The following is a 17349-nucleotide window of genomic DNA, read 5'->3' on the forward strand; positions in this document are numbered from 1 at the left end:
GTTGTTTGTCTCTTTTCTAAAGCTCGTATCACGGGTGTGCAGGAGGACAACAAGAACTTGAAGCACAGTCTGTCTAAAGCAGAGCTGGACAGGAAACAAATGCAGGACAGATGTAATGTTCTTGAGAAGGTACTATTTGTATTGTTATATTTAAAAAATGTGCATACATTTTTGTATATTTTACATAATTGCAGTCTATTGTGGACCATTAGGAATTTAAGCTTAGTCAGTTTACAAGACCATAAATTACATTTACCAATTTAGGGTAGATAAGGTACAAGGTCCTTGTAACCTTGTAAAGGTATCCCTAGTTACTTTTTTTTTTCATTTCATATTTTTTTCACAGTGTATGAAAGTTAATGCAATTAAAAAAAACACATATCAGTTTGTGCATTCTAGCATTTCAGGAACTGAACTAGTAATTTACAGCAATGCACACTGAATGGGAATCTGGGCAGCACTGTGAGCATTTAACATGTCTCACTGTTTCAAAGGTATATCTATAATGCATAAATATAAAACAGTGAAACTGGGATAGTGTTTAAATTAGTGTAGTAAATTAGTATATAGTCACTTGCCAACCTGAGTTATTTCCAGTCTATCTCCTGTTATGATGCACTGTGTTATTAAAGTGATTGTGTTGATGTGTAACCAGTGTTTCGATGTGCTCTGCGGTTTAGGAGAAGAACAGTCTGGAAATCGACCTGAACTACAAGCTGAAGACTCTGCAGCAGCGGCTGGATCAGGAGTTGACAGAGCATCGCATCACGAAGGCTCAGCTCACAGACAAATATGAGTCTATCGAAGAGACCAAGTCAGCTGCTATGCACAGTATGTTTGCGTGCGATACGTGCCGCGACCATCTTACTGCATGCCCAGACAACACACAGCGTCTCGTTTCACTGCGTGCCAAGACACCACCTCTAAGATTTCACACTAATGCATATGGAACAGCAGAATTTCTTTTAATACCAACATTGTGATGCTATTAAATAAGTTCAGAGCAAGTACTCTCTGTGGTGTAATCAGACTGTAAGAATTCTTTGCTGATATCGTATTTAAAGGAATAGTTCACCCAAATATGAAAATTGGCTAAAAATGTGCTCACCCTCAGTCCATCCAAGATTAGGACGAGTTTGTTTCTTCATCAGCTTTGGAGAAATGTAGCATTGCATCAGTGTCTCAGCAATGGATGCTCTGCAGTGAATGGGTGCCGTCAGAATGAGAGTCCAAACAGCTGATAAAAACATCACAATAATCCACAGCACTCAAGTCCATCATCTTGTGAAATGTGATATGGTGCACGTTTGTAAGAAACAAATCCATTATTAAGGCATTTTAAATGTAATCCATCACTTCTGGGCTTCCAAAATCCATAATAATGCTTCCTCCAGTGAAAAGTCTTCTTGTCTGAATCAGGAAATATGCACAAATCAAGTGCTGTTTACAAATATAGTATTATAGCAGTGATTTTATCAAATTAGATAGGAGACGGGAAACTAATGGAAAGGGGGAAACTAAAAGTACTTAAAAATTTAATTCTCAGCAAGAATTCTCAGCACCATCCAAATAAAAGTCTTGCTTCTGCCACTTTATAGTGACTTCATCCTCAATTTCAGTTCCATTCAAATGTATTTTTAGTGGCTTCCTGGATCCAGGTGATTGATTCTTCAAAGCACACAGAATTAAAGTGCATAATGTGGTTAAAGAAGAAGTTTGCTACACCCCAAACACACATTGCCACTACTGACCGCAATCTCATAACAGGAAGTCAGGCTACAAAGAAGGGCGTGTCCAAATGAGCCACACCTCTCTATTGAAAGAAGCAGAGTACATTAACATTCAATTCTATTTAATACCAAAATAATTAAAGAACAATTACCTGTGACAAAAATGACATCACACTCTTTTAGGAACGTTGGCCTGGAGAGCAACTAATGCAGAGTCAGTGTTATTTAAAGACCAAATTCAGTATAAACCTTACTGATGATGCATTCTATATACAAGTGAACAGATTAATCCGAAATATGAACGGGACATGCTAAATTGCATGTTTTCCCCATAGAAAACCATTATATAGAAAATGCTTAATATGGTTAATGCATTGAGATGCATTCATATTCTGGACTTGTCTGCTTGCCTATATATCAAAAATATATCATAAATGTCTTAATTTGTGTTTTGAAGATGAACGAAGGTCTTATGGGTTTGGAACGACATGATGAGTAATTAATGACAGAATTTTCATTTTTGGGTGAATTATTCCTTTAATACGTGTTAAGTGTTTTCCACATGAAGCATTTTAGAATGTCTCGTGGTTTTTAGTGATTGAAGAAACTGAAGTTCTGTATTGCGCTTCTATGGATGTTTTCACCTCTAAATCTCTGTGACAGTTGCATGACTTAAAACTATGATTAACTGACAAAACTGTGACAATTATATAATTATAAAACTGCGACAAATATTTAATTAGAATTATTACCTGTGCCAAAACACAAAGAGCAACAGAAATGGCTCCAATACGCTTAATTTAGGCAAACGGAAGTTCTCGGTTAAGATGATTTAGAAATCTTGTCCATGGTGTTCATTCTTTCTCTGAAAATAACAAAACGTCTCCTCTGTCCAGCGGTGGAGCAGAAGGTGGCGGAGGAGAACACGCTGCGGATGCGAGCGGAGAGCAGGGTGGTGGAGGTGGAGAAGCAGTGCTCCATGCTGGAGTTCGACCTCAAGCAGTCTGTACAGAAGATGGAGCAGCTGATGAAGCAGAAGGAGAGGCTGGAGGAGGAGGTGCGGGTGAACCCACAGTCTGACCCCACACACCTCAGCTAGGGCCGGAAAACTTGGCTGGACAAGATTACAGACTGCTGAAGGGGTTTTAGCGTTACAAGTTCGATATCTTTCTTCTGTTCTCCACACTCCCAGGTGAAGGAGCTGCGGGTGCAGTTGGAGCAGGAGTCCGGGAAGCGTGTGCTGGCCCAGAACGAGCTGAAGAACTGGACGATGGAGGCCGAGCGGCTGAAAGGATCAGAGAAGCAGCTCAAACAGGAAATCAACGCGGCCCTCGAGAACAAGCGCTCCGTTGAGTTCCAGCTGGCACAGCTCACCAAGTACGTGCTTTCTCTGTCCTGCCCTCAGAAGGGTCATGAATATACTCTATGAATAGTGTACGAATTTCTCTTCCATTATTTTATTTTTTAATACCAATACAAATTGTCTAGTTTCTAAACAGGTTGCATTTAATCATCCCTTAACTTTTTTTCTATATTGAAGGCTGTCAAGGGATTCAAATTACATAATGTGCCGAATTAATTAATTTAATTTAATGCAAATCAGTTGCACATCAATTTCGGTTAAGAAATTACTCCAAAAGAGATTGTTCAAAGTCATTATTGTGTTAAATGAGAAATCATTGAATAGACATTACATAAAAGTAGCTTTAGAAAGAAATATTTTGATTCCGCTTTGCATAAATAATGATAATAAATAGCTGTTGTTTTTCTTTTAACAATTAATATTGAAATATGCAATGATTAAAAACAAAAATTAAATTATACTCTAAATATGAAAATAAAACTGCACGTAAGTCATTAATTCAACCGATTTGTTCAAATGGCTGATTCATCCAGAAACAAAACAAAGTAGCTTTCTTTATGAACGAGTCACTGAATCATTCATTCAGAAACGTGGATTTTTTTATTGTCACTATTGCATTGACAATAGTGTGCCTAAAATTGAACACAATGTTAACTTGTTTATTGAGTTATTGAATTAAATCAATACCACATTTGCAGTCATGCAGATATTTAGGAAAAACAGCACTATTGCTCATGTGATATTGCTAAACTAAATCATTTGGTATAAATATTAGACAAAAACCCATGCAGGTGCAATTTTGGCCCTCATATCTTGAATTTTAGGGGCATATAACTGTATCCTCATAGGCTTCATCACACAGTCTGTCATCCTGCATCATGATCTTCAGCAACCGCATGCAGTGTAAGATGACGTACAGGTCTGTGCGAGACAGGGTGCATTAAATATGTTAGTAAACTTTATAATAATTGCAATAAATTGACAGGCCTAATATTTTTTAGTACAAGCTTTTCAGTTGGTTCTGTTGGACCCCATTTGTAACACTGACCTTATAACATCATTCCTTTGGCTCTGAGCCTTACTCACAAAAGCTATTACATCACTAGATATCTGAAATGCTTTTCTATTGTCGAAATAGCGATTATTGCAGATTATGTGTAAACCTGGCCAAAACTGTTGGCTGCCAATATTTAAGTGATTTTTTGAAATTATTTGCTATTTTCGAAATACAGCCGGTTAATCCTTCAGCTCTCCTCCGGAGACATTTCCACAGAAAGCCTAGCTTTTTGTTGCCTACTTTAAAGTCAACATTAAATCCTTACCCTTTTTATATTATGCAGGTTCCTGACCGGATTGTGAGCAATGCATCAGTTCACATTATTTGAAAATTAGGAATAAGTTTGTCGTCTTCTTTTCTATGCTGTTATAATGGGCCTAGAAAGTGGAGCTGCAGGTCATTTTTATGTTCATTTGAATTTTGTGCTTGAGTTGTGAAGCTTGAATGAATATTGTGTGTGAATCTGACTGTAACTGATTGAAATGCATCTTCTCAGGCAGTACCGAGGAAATGAGGGTCAGATGAGAGAACTTCAGGACCAGCTGGAGGCTGAGCAGTATTTCTCAGTGAGTATCACAGATCATACATGCGCTTTGAACAACCGAATCTTCAGACTTTTACTTTTCTATATGATGCGATCATCATCTGTAACCTGCTTGCTGCAGTATTTATCTAATGTATACATTTAGTAATGCTTTTCTAGCCTTTTCCAGGCATCTTGTATAATGCATCAAGTCCTATAAAAGTTGATGGGATCGAGGCTGCAAATTCAATTTGTGTGAAAATCGGAAACCTGATTTACAAAAAGTTACATTTCCCTTAAAATGTACTGTAATGTAATGTATTTTCTGGTTTTTGACCTGAAAAAAAAAAACACTTTTGTGTTTAGAACTACGTGTTTTGTTGTGTTTTTGATTAAACAGCCCAAGCCATGTTACAAAATGTTCAAAACTTGGTTTAAGGAATTTGCAAAAATGATAATGGAGATGAAACTGTAATACCTTTGGAGTTGTATACAAATTAACTGACGTTTCAAAACATCTATCACCAAATAATAATCAAAAATGAAGCAATGCCATGGTATAAGACTTAGCTTAACGGCTGGGAATGACGTAAATACTGACGAGACGATGGAAGAAGGTTTGGTTTCCAAGTAAAATGTAAAACTGATGATATTTTGATAATAAGAGACTGCTTCTTAAACCAGAGAAGGTGAATGTGTTGGTTTTCTTGGCAAAGAAAGCATGCAAGCACTATAATCAACAGCCAATTTGGTTTAGATTTTCTGTTTGTCTTTATTTTGAAAAGCTTGTTGACTTTTGCTGAACACCAGAATCTCTAACTGGAAAGCATCCAAAGACCCCCCGGGGTTACCAGTAAAACTAGTTTTGTCACAAGTTTATGTACCGATATGAACATTTACTCATTGTGACATCATTAGCAGTCACGTCATTTATTACAAGCCGTTTTTTCTTGGTTTCAGACACTCTATAAAACTCAGGTGAAGGAGCTAAAGGAGGAGATAGAGGAGAAGAATCGACAAACTCAAGAGGCTCTCAGAAAAGTCCAAGACCTGTACTCCGAGAAGTAAAAGTCCTTTTCATCATCCAGTAGCATTTGCAAAAGGGCTGCTTTAAAAAAATGAATAAAGAACTGTAGAGAATCTTGTGAAGCATTTATATTGAATGTCATCTTGTGAACTGCGTCTCCTTTGTTTTTTTTTTGTAGGGAGTCGCTGTCTGCTCAGTTGGACCTGACCATGACGAAGGCCGAGTCGGAGCAGTTGGCGCGCGCGCTGCAGGAGGAGCAGTACTTTGAACTCTCTCAGGAGCACAAGAAAGCTGCTTCACGGTACAAACAGGAGATCTCAGAGAAGGACTCGACCATCGCACAGGTCTGTGCCTCACCTGAGCCCTTATTAGTGAAGGACAGGCATCCTTCTCTGAATCAGACATGCCTTTTATTTATTTTTTTATTTTATGTTAGGGTTAGCCCCTTTCCCATTTTTTTTTTGTTCAGAAATCTTATGTACTTTATTTTTCTGGCAATCAAATGATGCCATAAAACATAAATTTAATCGATTTTTAATTTTTTTTTTTTTTTTTTGGCAAATAAAGTGCTGCACAACAGAGGTAAAATTTAAACATGGAATAAAATTAGCATGATTACTCCTTAAAAATAAAGTTTTAATAATAATTTTATTAGTAGTAATAGAAATATACGTATTTCTGTCACAAATTGTTCAAGTTAAACCGAACTTTTATTTTGACGGGCTGCTGTTTGTTTGTGTGGGAATATTATATGACGATAGTTATTCTGAAATGAAACGGTCAGATGCTCATGAAGTGTTTCTCAGAGCAGTTCTGGAGATGTTGTTCATGTATTTATGTCCTCATTTAAAGAGACGCCAGACTGAAAACATCAAGAGTACAACTGTAGGTGAAACTGTGCGTCTGCGCCATTCATTGACGCAGAGACACGCAGAACATGCAGCATTCATATTTTTGTAGTTTAATATTCACAGACACTAGTCCATATTGACCTACTTTCATTCTACTGTCAAAATGTAACAAATTCCATGACATTCCACGTTATACCGAAAATGTTGTTTGTATGACTGGATTTCCGTCTGTGTTTTCTGCGGAATCATACGGCCCTAACAATGTATTTAGTCTATTTGTGTTTCCTCACATTTTCAGTATCAGATCTTTATGTACTGTGCAAGCCATCTGTTGTTTTATTTCTGGTCGTTATTTGTAACTCTGTGGTTAATCAGTGGCTAATTAGATTATAATGCGTTTTCACTTAGCTTGAAGAATCCAATAAAACCCTTACCAAAGATGTGGAGATCCTCAGCAAGGAGAAGACAGAACTGAACGAGAGACTCCGAGCTCAAGAAGAAGGTAATATTATTGCCAGTTGGTTAACCTGCACTTTATCTCCATGCATTATCATAACTTTTCTAATGTCTTCCTGTAGAGTTTACTGCAGGGAAGGAGGAGCTGGCAAACACAGTAAAGGCCCATTACGAGAAGGCCCTGAATATAGAAAGAACTCTGAAGACCCAGGTATAACCATGTTTGTTTATATAGCTAAAAGTGAAAAGCTAATGTCATTCTGAGTGTTTTGAATGTGTGAAAATAAGATATGAGAAATAGAGACGCCTTCTGAGAGTCAAATACAAGCAGACTAAATGTGAGCCACACTGAGGGCTTGTTTTGGTCATGTGTGTATTTTACTGATTTAACTTAAACTTTTCTATTTTCTGATTTCATGTTAATTTTATTTAAAGTTTTAGTATATTTTTTTGTGTGTGTTTTTCATTTTGTTGTTTTTAAATGCATATGTAGTTCAGTTTTAGTTATTTTAGTACATCGTTCAACTAAAAGAAAAAGAGAAATGTTGCCTTGCAAATTAGCTGAAATATGTAAGTGTCAATATTTTGAAATTGGGATTTATACATAATCTGAAAGCTGAATAAATAAGCTTTCCATTGGTGTATGGTTTATTAGGACAATATCTGGCTGAGATACAACTATGTAAAAAAAAATCTGGAATCTGAGGGTGCAAAAAAATCTAAATATTAAGAAAATCATCTTTAAAGTTGTCAAAATGAAGTTCTTAGCAATGCATATTACTAATCAGAAATTCAGTTTTGATATATTTTTCAGTAGGAAATTTACAAAATATCTTCTTGAAACATGATCTTTACTTAATATCCTAATGATTTTTGGCATAAAAGAAAAATCGATAATTTTGACTCATACAATGTATTTTTGGCTCTTGCTCCAAATATACCCCAGCGACTAAAGACTGCTTTTGTGCTCCAGGGTCACAATGTTTTTTTAATTATTTTCTTTATGTTAGCATTTATTTTATATCATGTAATGGAAATGTTTTTTATGGTTTTAGTTAATTATAATAACCCTGTGACAAGCTCAGTTAACAAAAGGTGATATTGGAAACAAATTTCAAAACTATTTTTTTCAAATCTAGTTTTACATACTATATATGCTATTTTTGTATTTTCATGCTTATTAGAATATCTGGTTGTAACAGCAAAGTCAATTACAAGTCTTGTCTCTTGAGTATCACTATTTGTGTGGCGCCTATAAAGACCAAACCATATCATTTAAAAATGTTCCATGAAGTCAGAAAAGACAAAAATCTTGTGCTCTCTAATAAAACATTGTAGTCAATCTGCATCTTAACGCCTCGACATGTGACTGCAGGCGGTGAATAAGCTGGCTGAGATCATGAACCGTAAGGACATGAAGTTGGACCAGAAGAAGAGAGGCAGCACCACTGACCTGCGCAAGAAAGAGAAGGAGAACCGCAAGCTGCAGCTGGAGCTCAACCAGGAGAAGGAGAAGTTCAACCACATGGCCATCAAGTACCAGAAGGAGATGAACGAGATGCAAGCGGCAAGTCTATGTTTATTAGCCTTTTCACAGTCACAAAGTTACTCGCTTGGTTTTTCAGTTTTTATCATTGATGCAATCCGATGATTATCAAAGTCAGTTTCAACAAGAATATTCCAGTCCTGCTGCGGTGAAGGCTTGTCTCGTGAAAACTGATCGAGTTGCGTGACTAGACACAGCCTCAGAATAATGTCGATATTCATGAGCCATGCATTGCATGTTGTGTTCCGGTCATTTGAGGATTTTCTTTTCCTGAAAATGCCAGTTAGTTTAATCTCATTGGATTAAAATTTACTGACTTTGCTCACATGATAAAACAACTTCCCCCAAAAAACGGGCAGTTTTTGTACTTTTTAAGATTTTTTTTTTCTCACCTTGTTACCCGGGTGTTCCTGGTCAAAAAAGACCAGCCTACAAAAATGAACTTTGCCAAAATTGTCCCAAAATAATGCTTTTTCACTCATAAATTGAGATGCATACACTCAGATCTGTGAGGCTTATGATCAGTCAGTTCCAAAATGAAATACTAAACCTGTGCTATTTAAAAAAAAAATAACAATACTACAGCATAGTGAGAGCATTATACAAGCAATTTTAAAAAGTCTGGTCATTTTTGAATTGGGACACCAGATTAGGTAAAGGAGTTTCAGCACAGAACAAGTGTTAATCACTTTAGTTAATGTTGTTGCCTGTATTTGCAGCAATTGGCAGAGGAGTGCACGTATCGCAATGAGTTGCAGATGCAGCTAGACAGTAAGGAGAGTGACATTGAGCAGCTGAGAGAGAAACTGAACGACCTGCAGCTCCGCGTGGACAGCTCCAGCGTCACCAGCCTGCAGCCAGACGAGGTGGACAGTAACATCGCTGGTAAGGACACGCTCGCAAAATATGAGCATTTCTGTTATATGAATCTCAGGTAAATTAAGGAGCAGAGAGGTTCAACCAGTTGAATCGGTATTAGTTCGATTTTGTCGAGATTGGAAAGCCCTCAATAGAAGCTAATTCTGAAGCTTTGATCACAATGAAAGTACATATGTGCTGGGAATGGATTTAAAAACATTTCATTACAAAAATCATGCAGAGCAAGCAAAATACAGAAAATAAATGATTTAATGTTTTGGCAGTTTACCTACAATTCATAGTTTATTGTAAAGTGTTACCTGTATTTAGATACCTTTTCATCCAGAACTACTCAAACAGAATTTGATTCCAGATTTCAGATAATATGGCAATGTTATATGCTCTCATTAAACGGTGTGAAATAGAATAAAAAAATATAGACTTGGTGAGAAGGGATTCTTTGGAATGCATTTTTGTCATGTAAAAATATATATAGTGTTGTCAAACGATTAATCGCGATTAATAAAAATACAAAATAAACAAAATAAAAGTTTTCGTTTACATAATATATGTATGTGTATTGTGTACATTTATTATGTTTATATATGAACACACATACAGTATATATATTGAAAATATTTATTATATATTTATATTCTTAGATTTTATATTATACATAAATATATTTAATATATAAACATATTCTTAAATATATACATGCATGTGTTTGTATTTATATATACATAATATACACAGTGTACACGCATATATTAAACAAAATAATATATGTAAACAAATACTTTTATTTTGGATGCGATTAATCTTTGACAGCACTAATTTAAAACAAAAATTATGTTTGTATTCTGTTTATATTAGTTAGCCATTTCATTATAAAAAATTATTTTTGTTGATTTATTTATTTGTGCTAATGTATGTTTGTTATGTTTGTTTTTTTTTTATTATTTTGATTAGATTTTATTTTTGGGTTTTAGATCAGGAAACACATATTCACTAATAAAGGGATAGTTTATTTGTGCTAATGTATGTCAGTTTGTTAGGTGTATTTTCAAGCCATCCTAGGTGTATATGACTTTATTCTTTTAGACGAATCCAATCAGAGTTCCAGGCTTTTTATTCGTAGTGAATGGGTGTTATTTTTCAATAGTCCAAAAGAAGTCCAATAAAGTGCATCCATCCATAATAAAAAAAGTGTCCTACGCGGCTCTCCTTTGCCCCTGTAAAAAAAACGTTGGTTCTCGCAAGACTAGCATATTCTCACTGGTGTGGGACACTTTTTATGATGGATGGATGCACTTTATTGTCTTCTTTTGGACTATTGAAAAACAACACCCACTCACTGCCATTATAAAGCTTGGAGGAGCCACAATATTCTTTATGTAACTCCGATTGTAGAGTATTCATCTGAAAGAAGAAAGTCATATACACCTGTGTCTTGAGGATGAGTGAATCATGGGGGATTTTCATTTATGGCTGAACTATCCCTTAAACTATGAATTTTCCCTCAGTAAACTCCTAATTTGCTGCTTATTGATAGTAAGTGATTTAGTTGTTGTAGTAGTTATGTTTAGGATCTAAAATATGCTTATGCAGAATAAGGCATTAATATGTGCTTTATTAGTACACACAAACAGCCAGTATACTAGTAATGTGCATGCTAATAAGCAGCTAGTTAATAGTGAACAGTGTTCCCTAATCTAAAGTGTTACCAGATTTCTTTTATCAGCACATAAGTTGCATTCATCTCTTTTAATGCTGTGATGATAGGATGTTTCATGTTGCCAGGTGGTGAACATGCTCTTGGACTGCCGTTATCTGTGTTTAAAGTCCTCTCTCCTCTCTTGTTCTCCCTCATATGTAGTCGGTGGTTGCTCTCCTTGTCTTTGTATCTTCTATTCTTTGTCCTCTGTGAGTAACTTTAAGATCGGGCTCCTGTTATGCCTGAATTGTGGCATTTTGTTGCTTCACGTTCCTTTTGATTTTAATGAACGCATCTTGTGTTTTGGTGATGCCTCAGAAATAAGCTACTCAGAGTGTTTATAATGATAGGGAGCAATGCTGAATGAGTTTAATTGAGATTTAATACTAAACTACTGAAATTAGTGGAAGATATTTTGCTAATTCAAATCTTTTTTTATACTAACCCCTACTCTGAGCACCTTTCAGAGGCTCTTTTAGTGTGTGTGTGTGTGTGTGTGTGTGTGTGTGTGTGTGTGTGTGTGTGTGTGTGTGTGTGTGTCTATGTGGTTTAACTCTTTGTATTCCCGTTGGCCTGGGTTAGAAGATGTGATGAACCTAGTGTTGCCTTCAAATTACGAATTAGGCATAGGAACATTCATTATAGCATTATTATCGCCAGATTAATTGATTATCAAAGTAATTATTAGTTGCAGCCCTATTATGCACTGTAGTGATTAGAGGATCATGTAATAACTGTAATAAAAGTTGAAGTTTATTAATTGATCACCAGTGTTTCCAGTCTGGGGTGCGTGGAGACATTGACTGAGTCTGGGTGGGTCCCTGGCTCTGGAAAGTTTGAAAACCCCTAATTTAGCAGACACTTTTAACCAAAAATGGGAAAAAATAAAAAAATAAAATTTGTAATAATTGAATCAGAGTTGTTGACATTGAAAATAAAATATTCCCAAATGAAGGACTATGATATCTACACATCCGTACGGAGTGCTCTGGTCATGACGTCAAAACACAGAAGAATAATTCACCATGGAGAGATTTGAGTTTTATAATGTTTTTTTTTTTTTTTTTTCAAGTAAAACAAAACCTATGGTAAAAATAAACTGATAATACGTGGAGATTTCCCTCAACAACATAAATTGCACACTGAAAACATTAGTTTTGAAGCAGCAATGTTTATTTGGTAGCACTTTACAATAAGGTTCCATTAGTTCATGTATTCACTAACATGAGCAATACATTTATTACAGTATTTATTAATCTTTGTTAATGTTAGTTAATGAAAACCCAGTCGTTCACTGTTAGTTCATATTAATTCACAGAAAAAAACATTATAAAAACCCTTGAGGTGAACCTATGGTGACTTAGTCTTCTGGGTTTTGTCGTCACTGTTGCAGCACTCTATTAGGCTCTGGTGTATGTTGACTGTATGTACGGTTTGTTTATCTGTTGCACCAGCAGCATGTTCACTACAGAATGAATAACATTAGTAGTCACAGTCGTAGTCACACAGATCATGCATGATTCTTTAAACAGTTCTTTTGTCACCTACCTGTTTTTCCCGCCAAGTATGCTTTCAAACCAGAAACATTTTAATTAAATTGCACACTGCAGTTTGGTTGAAGGGCAGAATTACAGGCTTGTCTTGTCACTTTGATTACAGAAAGCATCGAGCCGGTTACTAATACTGCTGATATGCGATACGCATTCATAGTTTTATGATGCACAGTTTCAATCTGCATAATCGTTCATTGAAATATAATAAATTGCTTCCACTGAAACAACTTTCGGCTGTTTGTTCATGTTAATCAAGTAATTAATAATTGCTGTTGTGATGATTTGAGCGATTGTGGAGCATCCCATTTTCATCCTTCTTGATTGATAAAATAAAGGCCTGCACTTTCTTCTTTGTTTCACTTGGCAACATCATGGAAGTTGAAATGAAATGCGAATGCTTTTTGATACGGTATTTTACAGCTACAACCCTGTGATGTGAGGCAGTTGTTTTAAAGCGTACCTGGTTTAGGCATGTTAGTAAAAGCTTTTTGATTTTTATGGATTGCGTCACGACCTTGGTTTGTTTTTCCAGATGACCTTGCATGTATTTTTTTCTATTGTTTGTTCAAATTCTGGCATGGACTTTATTATGCATGGATTTTATTTGTCTTCAGAATCAAGGCTTGAAGGCTGGCTCGCGATACCGAATAGAGCAAATATTAAAAGATACGGCTGGAAAAAGCAGGTAAGACTTGCATGAAGAATTGTGTATTAAACTGTTATGGTGCATTTGGACATGTGTGACCCACCCTTTTCAAAATGTGTTGTTGTTTCCTTCAGTATGTTGTGGTGAGCAGTAAAAAAATCCTCTTTTACAATGATGAGCAAGACAAGGAGCAGTCCAACCCTTCTATGGTACTAGACATTGAGTAAGTATTCTGATGAATTACTATCCATGGATCAAACTATACATGTTATTTGGTTATTTCATTTATTATTGTATATGAAGTGCAATGATTTTCCTTTTGCCACTTTAAAACGTAATTTTTTTTTCAAAACAGCAAACTTTTCCATGTACGTCCCGTCACGCAAGGCGACGTTTATCGAGCGGAGGCAGATGAAATTCCAAGAATATTCCAGGTCAGTTATTTAGATTGATTGATTGATTTTCCACAGCGATTCTATCTAGTGAAGTTTTTTTTTGTATGCAATGCAGTTTGCAAGAATACACATAGTTAAGTTGTGCTGCATCATGATTGAAAAACTGCTGTAGGAAAGCTGAGCTATGCTCAGAAGAGTGCTCTGTAGTTCAGATATATGGATGTCTGGCTTTTGAAATCATTGAGAAGACAGTGTTAAGGGTGGGTGATGTGACTAATGATATGAGTACATTCATATCACAGCAACACTGTTTGTTGTGCATCAGCTACTGGGACACTATCGAGTGAACCTAACTTGAAAGAGAATGTCTCTTTTTTTTCTTAGTGGTCAGATTTCCAGCAATTAGCATTAAACTAAGAACACTCAAATGCCATTGAGCAGTGATTTACAGTAGCCTTTTCCAACAGGGCTTCACTGTGTTCAGAGAAAAGGTGTTTCCCCATAGATTCAGTTGCTGATGCAATGTCTCTTTCCCTCATAGGGAACCGAGGTTACAGTTTACATCTACATTTTATGCAGAAATGAATTTCTCATGTTTCATGTACAAGGCCCAAAGTGTGTGTTGATGCAATTAGCATAATTCTGTATAAAACAGCAAAAGAACACAAAAATCCTTAAAACTGGTCAAAAAACAGTGTTTGGATAGTAACCTAGTAACATGTAATCTGGATTCCGTGATCAGGTTCTAAAATTTAAGTTCTTGTAATTAGATTGTAATATTGTAAAATACTCCGAATCAGACTAGTTACTTTTTTATCAAATCAAATCAAAGTTTATTTATAGAGTACTTTTTTAAAACAACTATTGTTTTCCAAAGCGCTGTACAAGCATAATCAAAGTAAAACAATTTTACACATAACAAGCAAAACCTAAGTGCTCTCGATGGATCGTGTGGCTCTATTAAATCATAAAGGTAACTTTGTGCCAGACCGTTTAATGACTTGTAAACTAAAACCTTAAAATCAATTCTAAAATGAATAGGAAGCCAATGAAGAGAAGCCAATATTGGTGTAATTTGTTTGTGATTTTGCGTCCGTTAACAGATGAGCAGCAGCATTTTGTACCATCTGTAAACATTTGAGTTTAATATCTACGTAGAGGCCATTACAATAGTCAAGGCAGGTTGAGATAAAAGCATGTATGACCCTTTCAAAATCATTAAAAGACAAAAAACACTTGACTTTTGATTTTATTGCCTCAACTGGAAAAAAACAAGGTTTAATTACGGAATTAATTTGTTTATCCAATTTAAAATCACCGTCCATTATAACACCCAGGTTTTTAACATGTGGCCTCACATATGATTTTGTAACACTCAAATCTAAATCAAGGGGGTTACAGGTATTCCCAGGTCTAAATATCATGACTTCTGTTTTTTCTTCATTGACCTTTAAAAAATTTGAAGCCATCCAGGCCCTAATCTCCTCAAGACAGTCCAACAATGGTGCTATAGAGTTTGCATCTTCAAAGGAAGATAAAGTTGTGTATTGTCTGCATAACACTGAAACGAGACTCAGTATTTCCTAAAAATGGACCCTAATGAAGTACATATAATGAAAATAAGATAGGACCAAGAATGGAGCCCTGAGGGACACCACACGAGAGAGATGCAGAGGATGACATAAAATCCCCAAGACAGACTAAAAAACTTCCATCAGATAAATAAGATCTAAACCACTCTAACGCAGTTCCCCAACTGCAACGCAATGCTCCAACTGAGAAACCAGGATGTTATGGTCTACAGTGTCAAATGCAGCTGTAAGATCCAGGAGCATGAGGACAGCATAGTCACCTGAGTCAGTAGATAGTAACAGGTCATTATTGATTATTGATTCATTTTTTTATTGATTACATCATATGCACATGATCACATGCCATGCAGGTAAATGGGTATAAGTGTTTTATTTTGATTGTAATTTTAAAAGATTTAATTTTACACTTTTATGATTTAATTAATTATTAGCTTTTCATTTAGCTCACAAACCCATAATATAATGTTTAATGAAGTTCATGTTGTTAATAACAATAAATGGAATTTATTTTCTTTCTTTTTGTATTTTTATATCAATATGGTACAAGATTGTCCTATTTAAAGCAATGTCATAAACAGGTTAGGTCAAAAGTAATCAAAAAGTAGTTTGATTATATTACCTGAAATGTGTAATGTAATGGATTACGTTACTAACTACAATTTTTGTCATGTAATTTGGAATCAGTAACAGACTATAATTTGTATAATCTACCATATTGTGCGTTATGTATATTAAGATCATGACCCTTTAAACGTTTACTCAGATTTACAAATTGAAATCTGTTTTTGTTCTTTAGATCCTGTATGCTAATGAAGGTGAGTGCAGGAAGGAGGCGGACATGGAGAGTGTTCCTCAGGGGGACAAGACCAACTGTTTGCCCCACAAGGGCCATGAGTTCATCCCCACTCTCTATCATTTCCCCTCGAACTGCGAGGCTTGCTCCAAACCGCTGTGGCACGTCTTCAAGCCTCCTCCGGCCCTGGAGTGCCGCCGATGCCACGTCAAGTGCCACAAGGACCATCTGGACAAGAAGGAGGATGTTATCGCCCCTTGCAAAGGTGAGCCACCAGCAGAAAATATCTCTAGAAAAATATAAATGTGATATTTTACATTTATACTTGACTGAAATGTACGTACATTAAATTTTTTATCGTCATAAAGGTCCTAAAACTTATTGCATTTTCTTACAGTTTGATATGAAATCACTTTAATAAGTGCCACTTTACTTTAATCACTTTAATAAGCAATAAGTGTCCACATCCGAGTTTCCTCTGTTCAAAAATTTTGGCTCATTTCGAGTCGGAGTGACTGTCAGGCATCTAAAAGTAGATCTGTGCTGCTCAAACTGTTTCAGACGATTCAGTGCGATCCAAAAATAATTGGTTAAAAAAAAAACGAATTGTTTGCAAGCTGGACATCGCTACTCTGCATCAGTCGAAGTCGACGCATGGATCCTTTTCATGACTTTCAAAAAATCTACAGCAAAGACTGTATGTGTGAAAATGGCTAATGACAGAGCATCTCACAGCAACACTCACGTATCATTTTGTTCTTGTGCCTCAGTGAATTATGATGTGACGTCAGCTAGAGACATGCTGCTCCTGGCCTTGTCCCAAGATGAGCAGAAGAAATGGATCGGTCATCTCGGCAAGAAGATTCCCAAGACCCCTCCTTCTACCTTCGCAAGAGCATCCCCTCGCACCATGTCCACTCGCTCCGTAGCAAACCAGTCTTTCCGCAAGAACCCCAAAAACATGCCGGGCAAGCCAAGGTAACTACAGCCATACAGAGTCAAGCTCAGCCTAGATCACATCATGCATTTAGAGCAGAGAGGGTGTGGGAAGTGCTTGATTTTCATAAAAAATAATGTCTTAATGGTCACAAAAATATAACATTTTGTAATACAAAATATCATTTTTGTTGTTAGGGATGAAATGTGACCGGGGCATGTTTTTATGAGATTCAACCTTTAGCAGCTCAAGATATAAAAAGCCATAATTGTGATACTGAAGGCCATAAGTTGTGGCCGTAGAGG

General features: G+C 36.1%; 1 protein-coding gene across 1 annotated transcript in view; it reads left to right on the top strand.

The window, feature by feature from the left end:
- LOC109104807 (rho-associated protein kinase 1-like) overlaps positions 1-17349 on the top strand; it is a 65755-nt gene that overhangs the window by 44510 nt on the left and 3896 nt on the right. The window contains exons 17-32 of the mRNA XM_042769610.1: positions 23-129; positions 681-831; positions 2627-2787; positions 2923-3107; positions 4647-4716; positions 5634-5737; positions 5879-6044; positions 6960-7053; positions 7130-7218; positions 8383-8574; positions 9273-9438; positions 13296-13366; positions 13462-13550; positions 13683-13761; positions 16111-16372; positions 16878-17085. Coding sequence (XP_042625544.1) covers positions 23-129; positions 681-831; positions 2627-2787; positions 2923-3107; positions 4647-4716; positions 5634-5737; positions 5879-6044; positions 6960-7053; positions 7130-7218; positions 8383-8574; positions 9273-9438; positions 13296-13366; positions 13462-13550; positions 13683-13761; positions 16111-16372; positions 16878-17085 — 2194 coding nt within the window. The remainder of the gene's footprint in view (positions 1-22; positions 130-680; positions 832-2626; positions 2788-2922; positions 3108-4646; positions 4717-5633; positions 5738-5878; positions 6045-6959; positions 7054-7129; positions 7219-8382; positions 8575-9272; positions 9439-13295; positions 13367-13461; positions 13551-13682; positions 13762-16110; positions 16373-16877; positions 17086-17349) is intronic.

The sequence above is a fragment of the Cyprinus carpio genome, chromosome A2, assembly GCF_018340385.1.
Source record: "Cyprinus carpio isolate SPL01 chromosome A2, ASM1834038v1, whole genome shotgun sequence".
Classification (NCBI taxonomy): domain Eukaryota; kingdom Metazoa; phylum Chordata; class Actinopteri; order Cypriniformes; family Cyprinidae; genus Cyprinus; species Cyprinus carpio.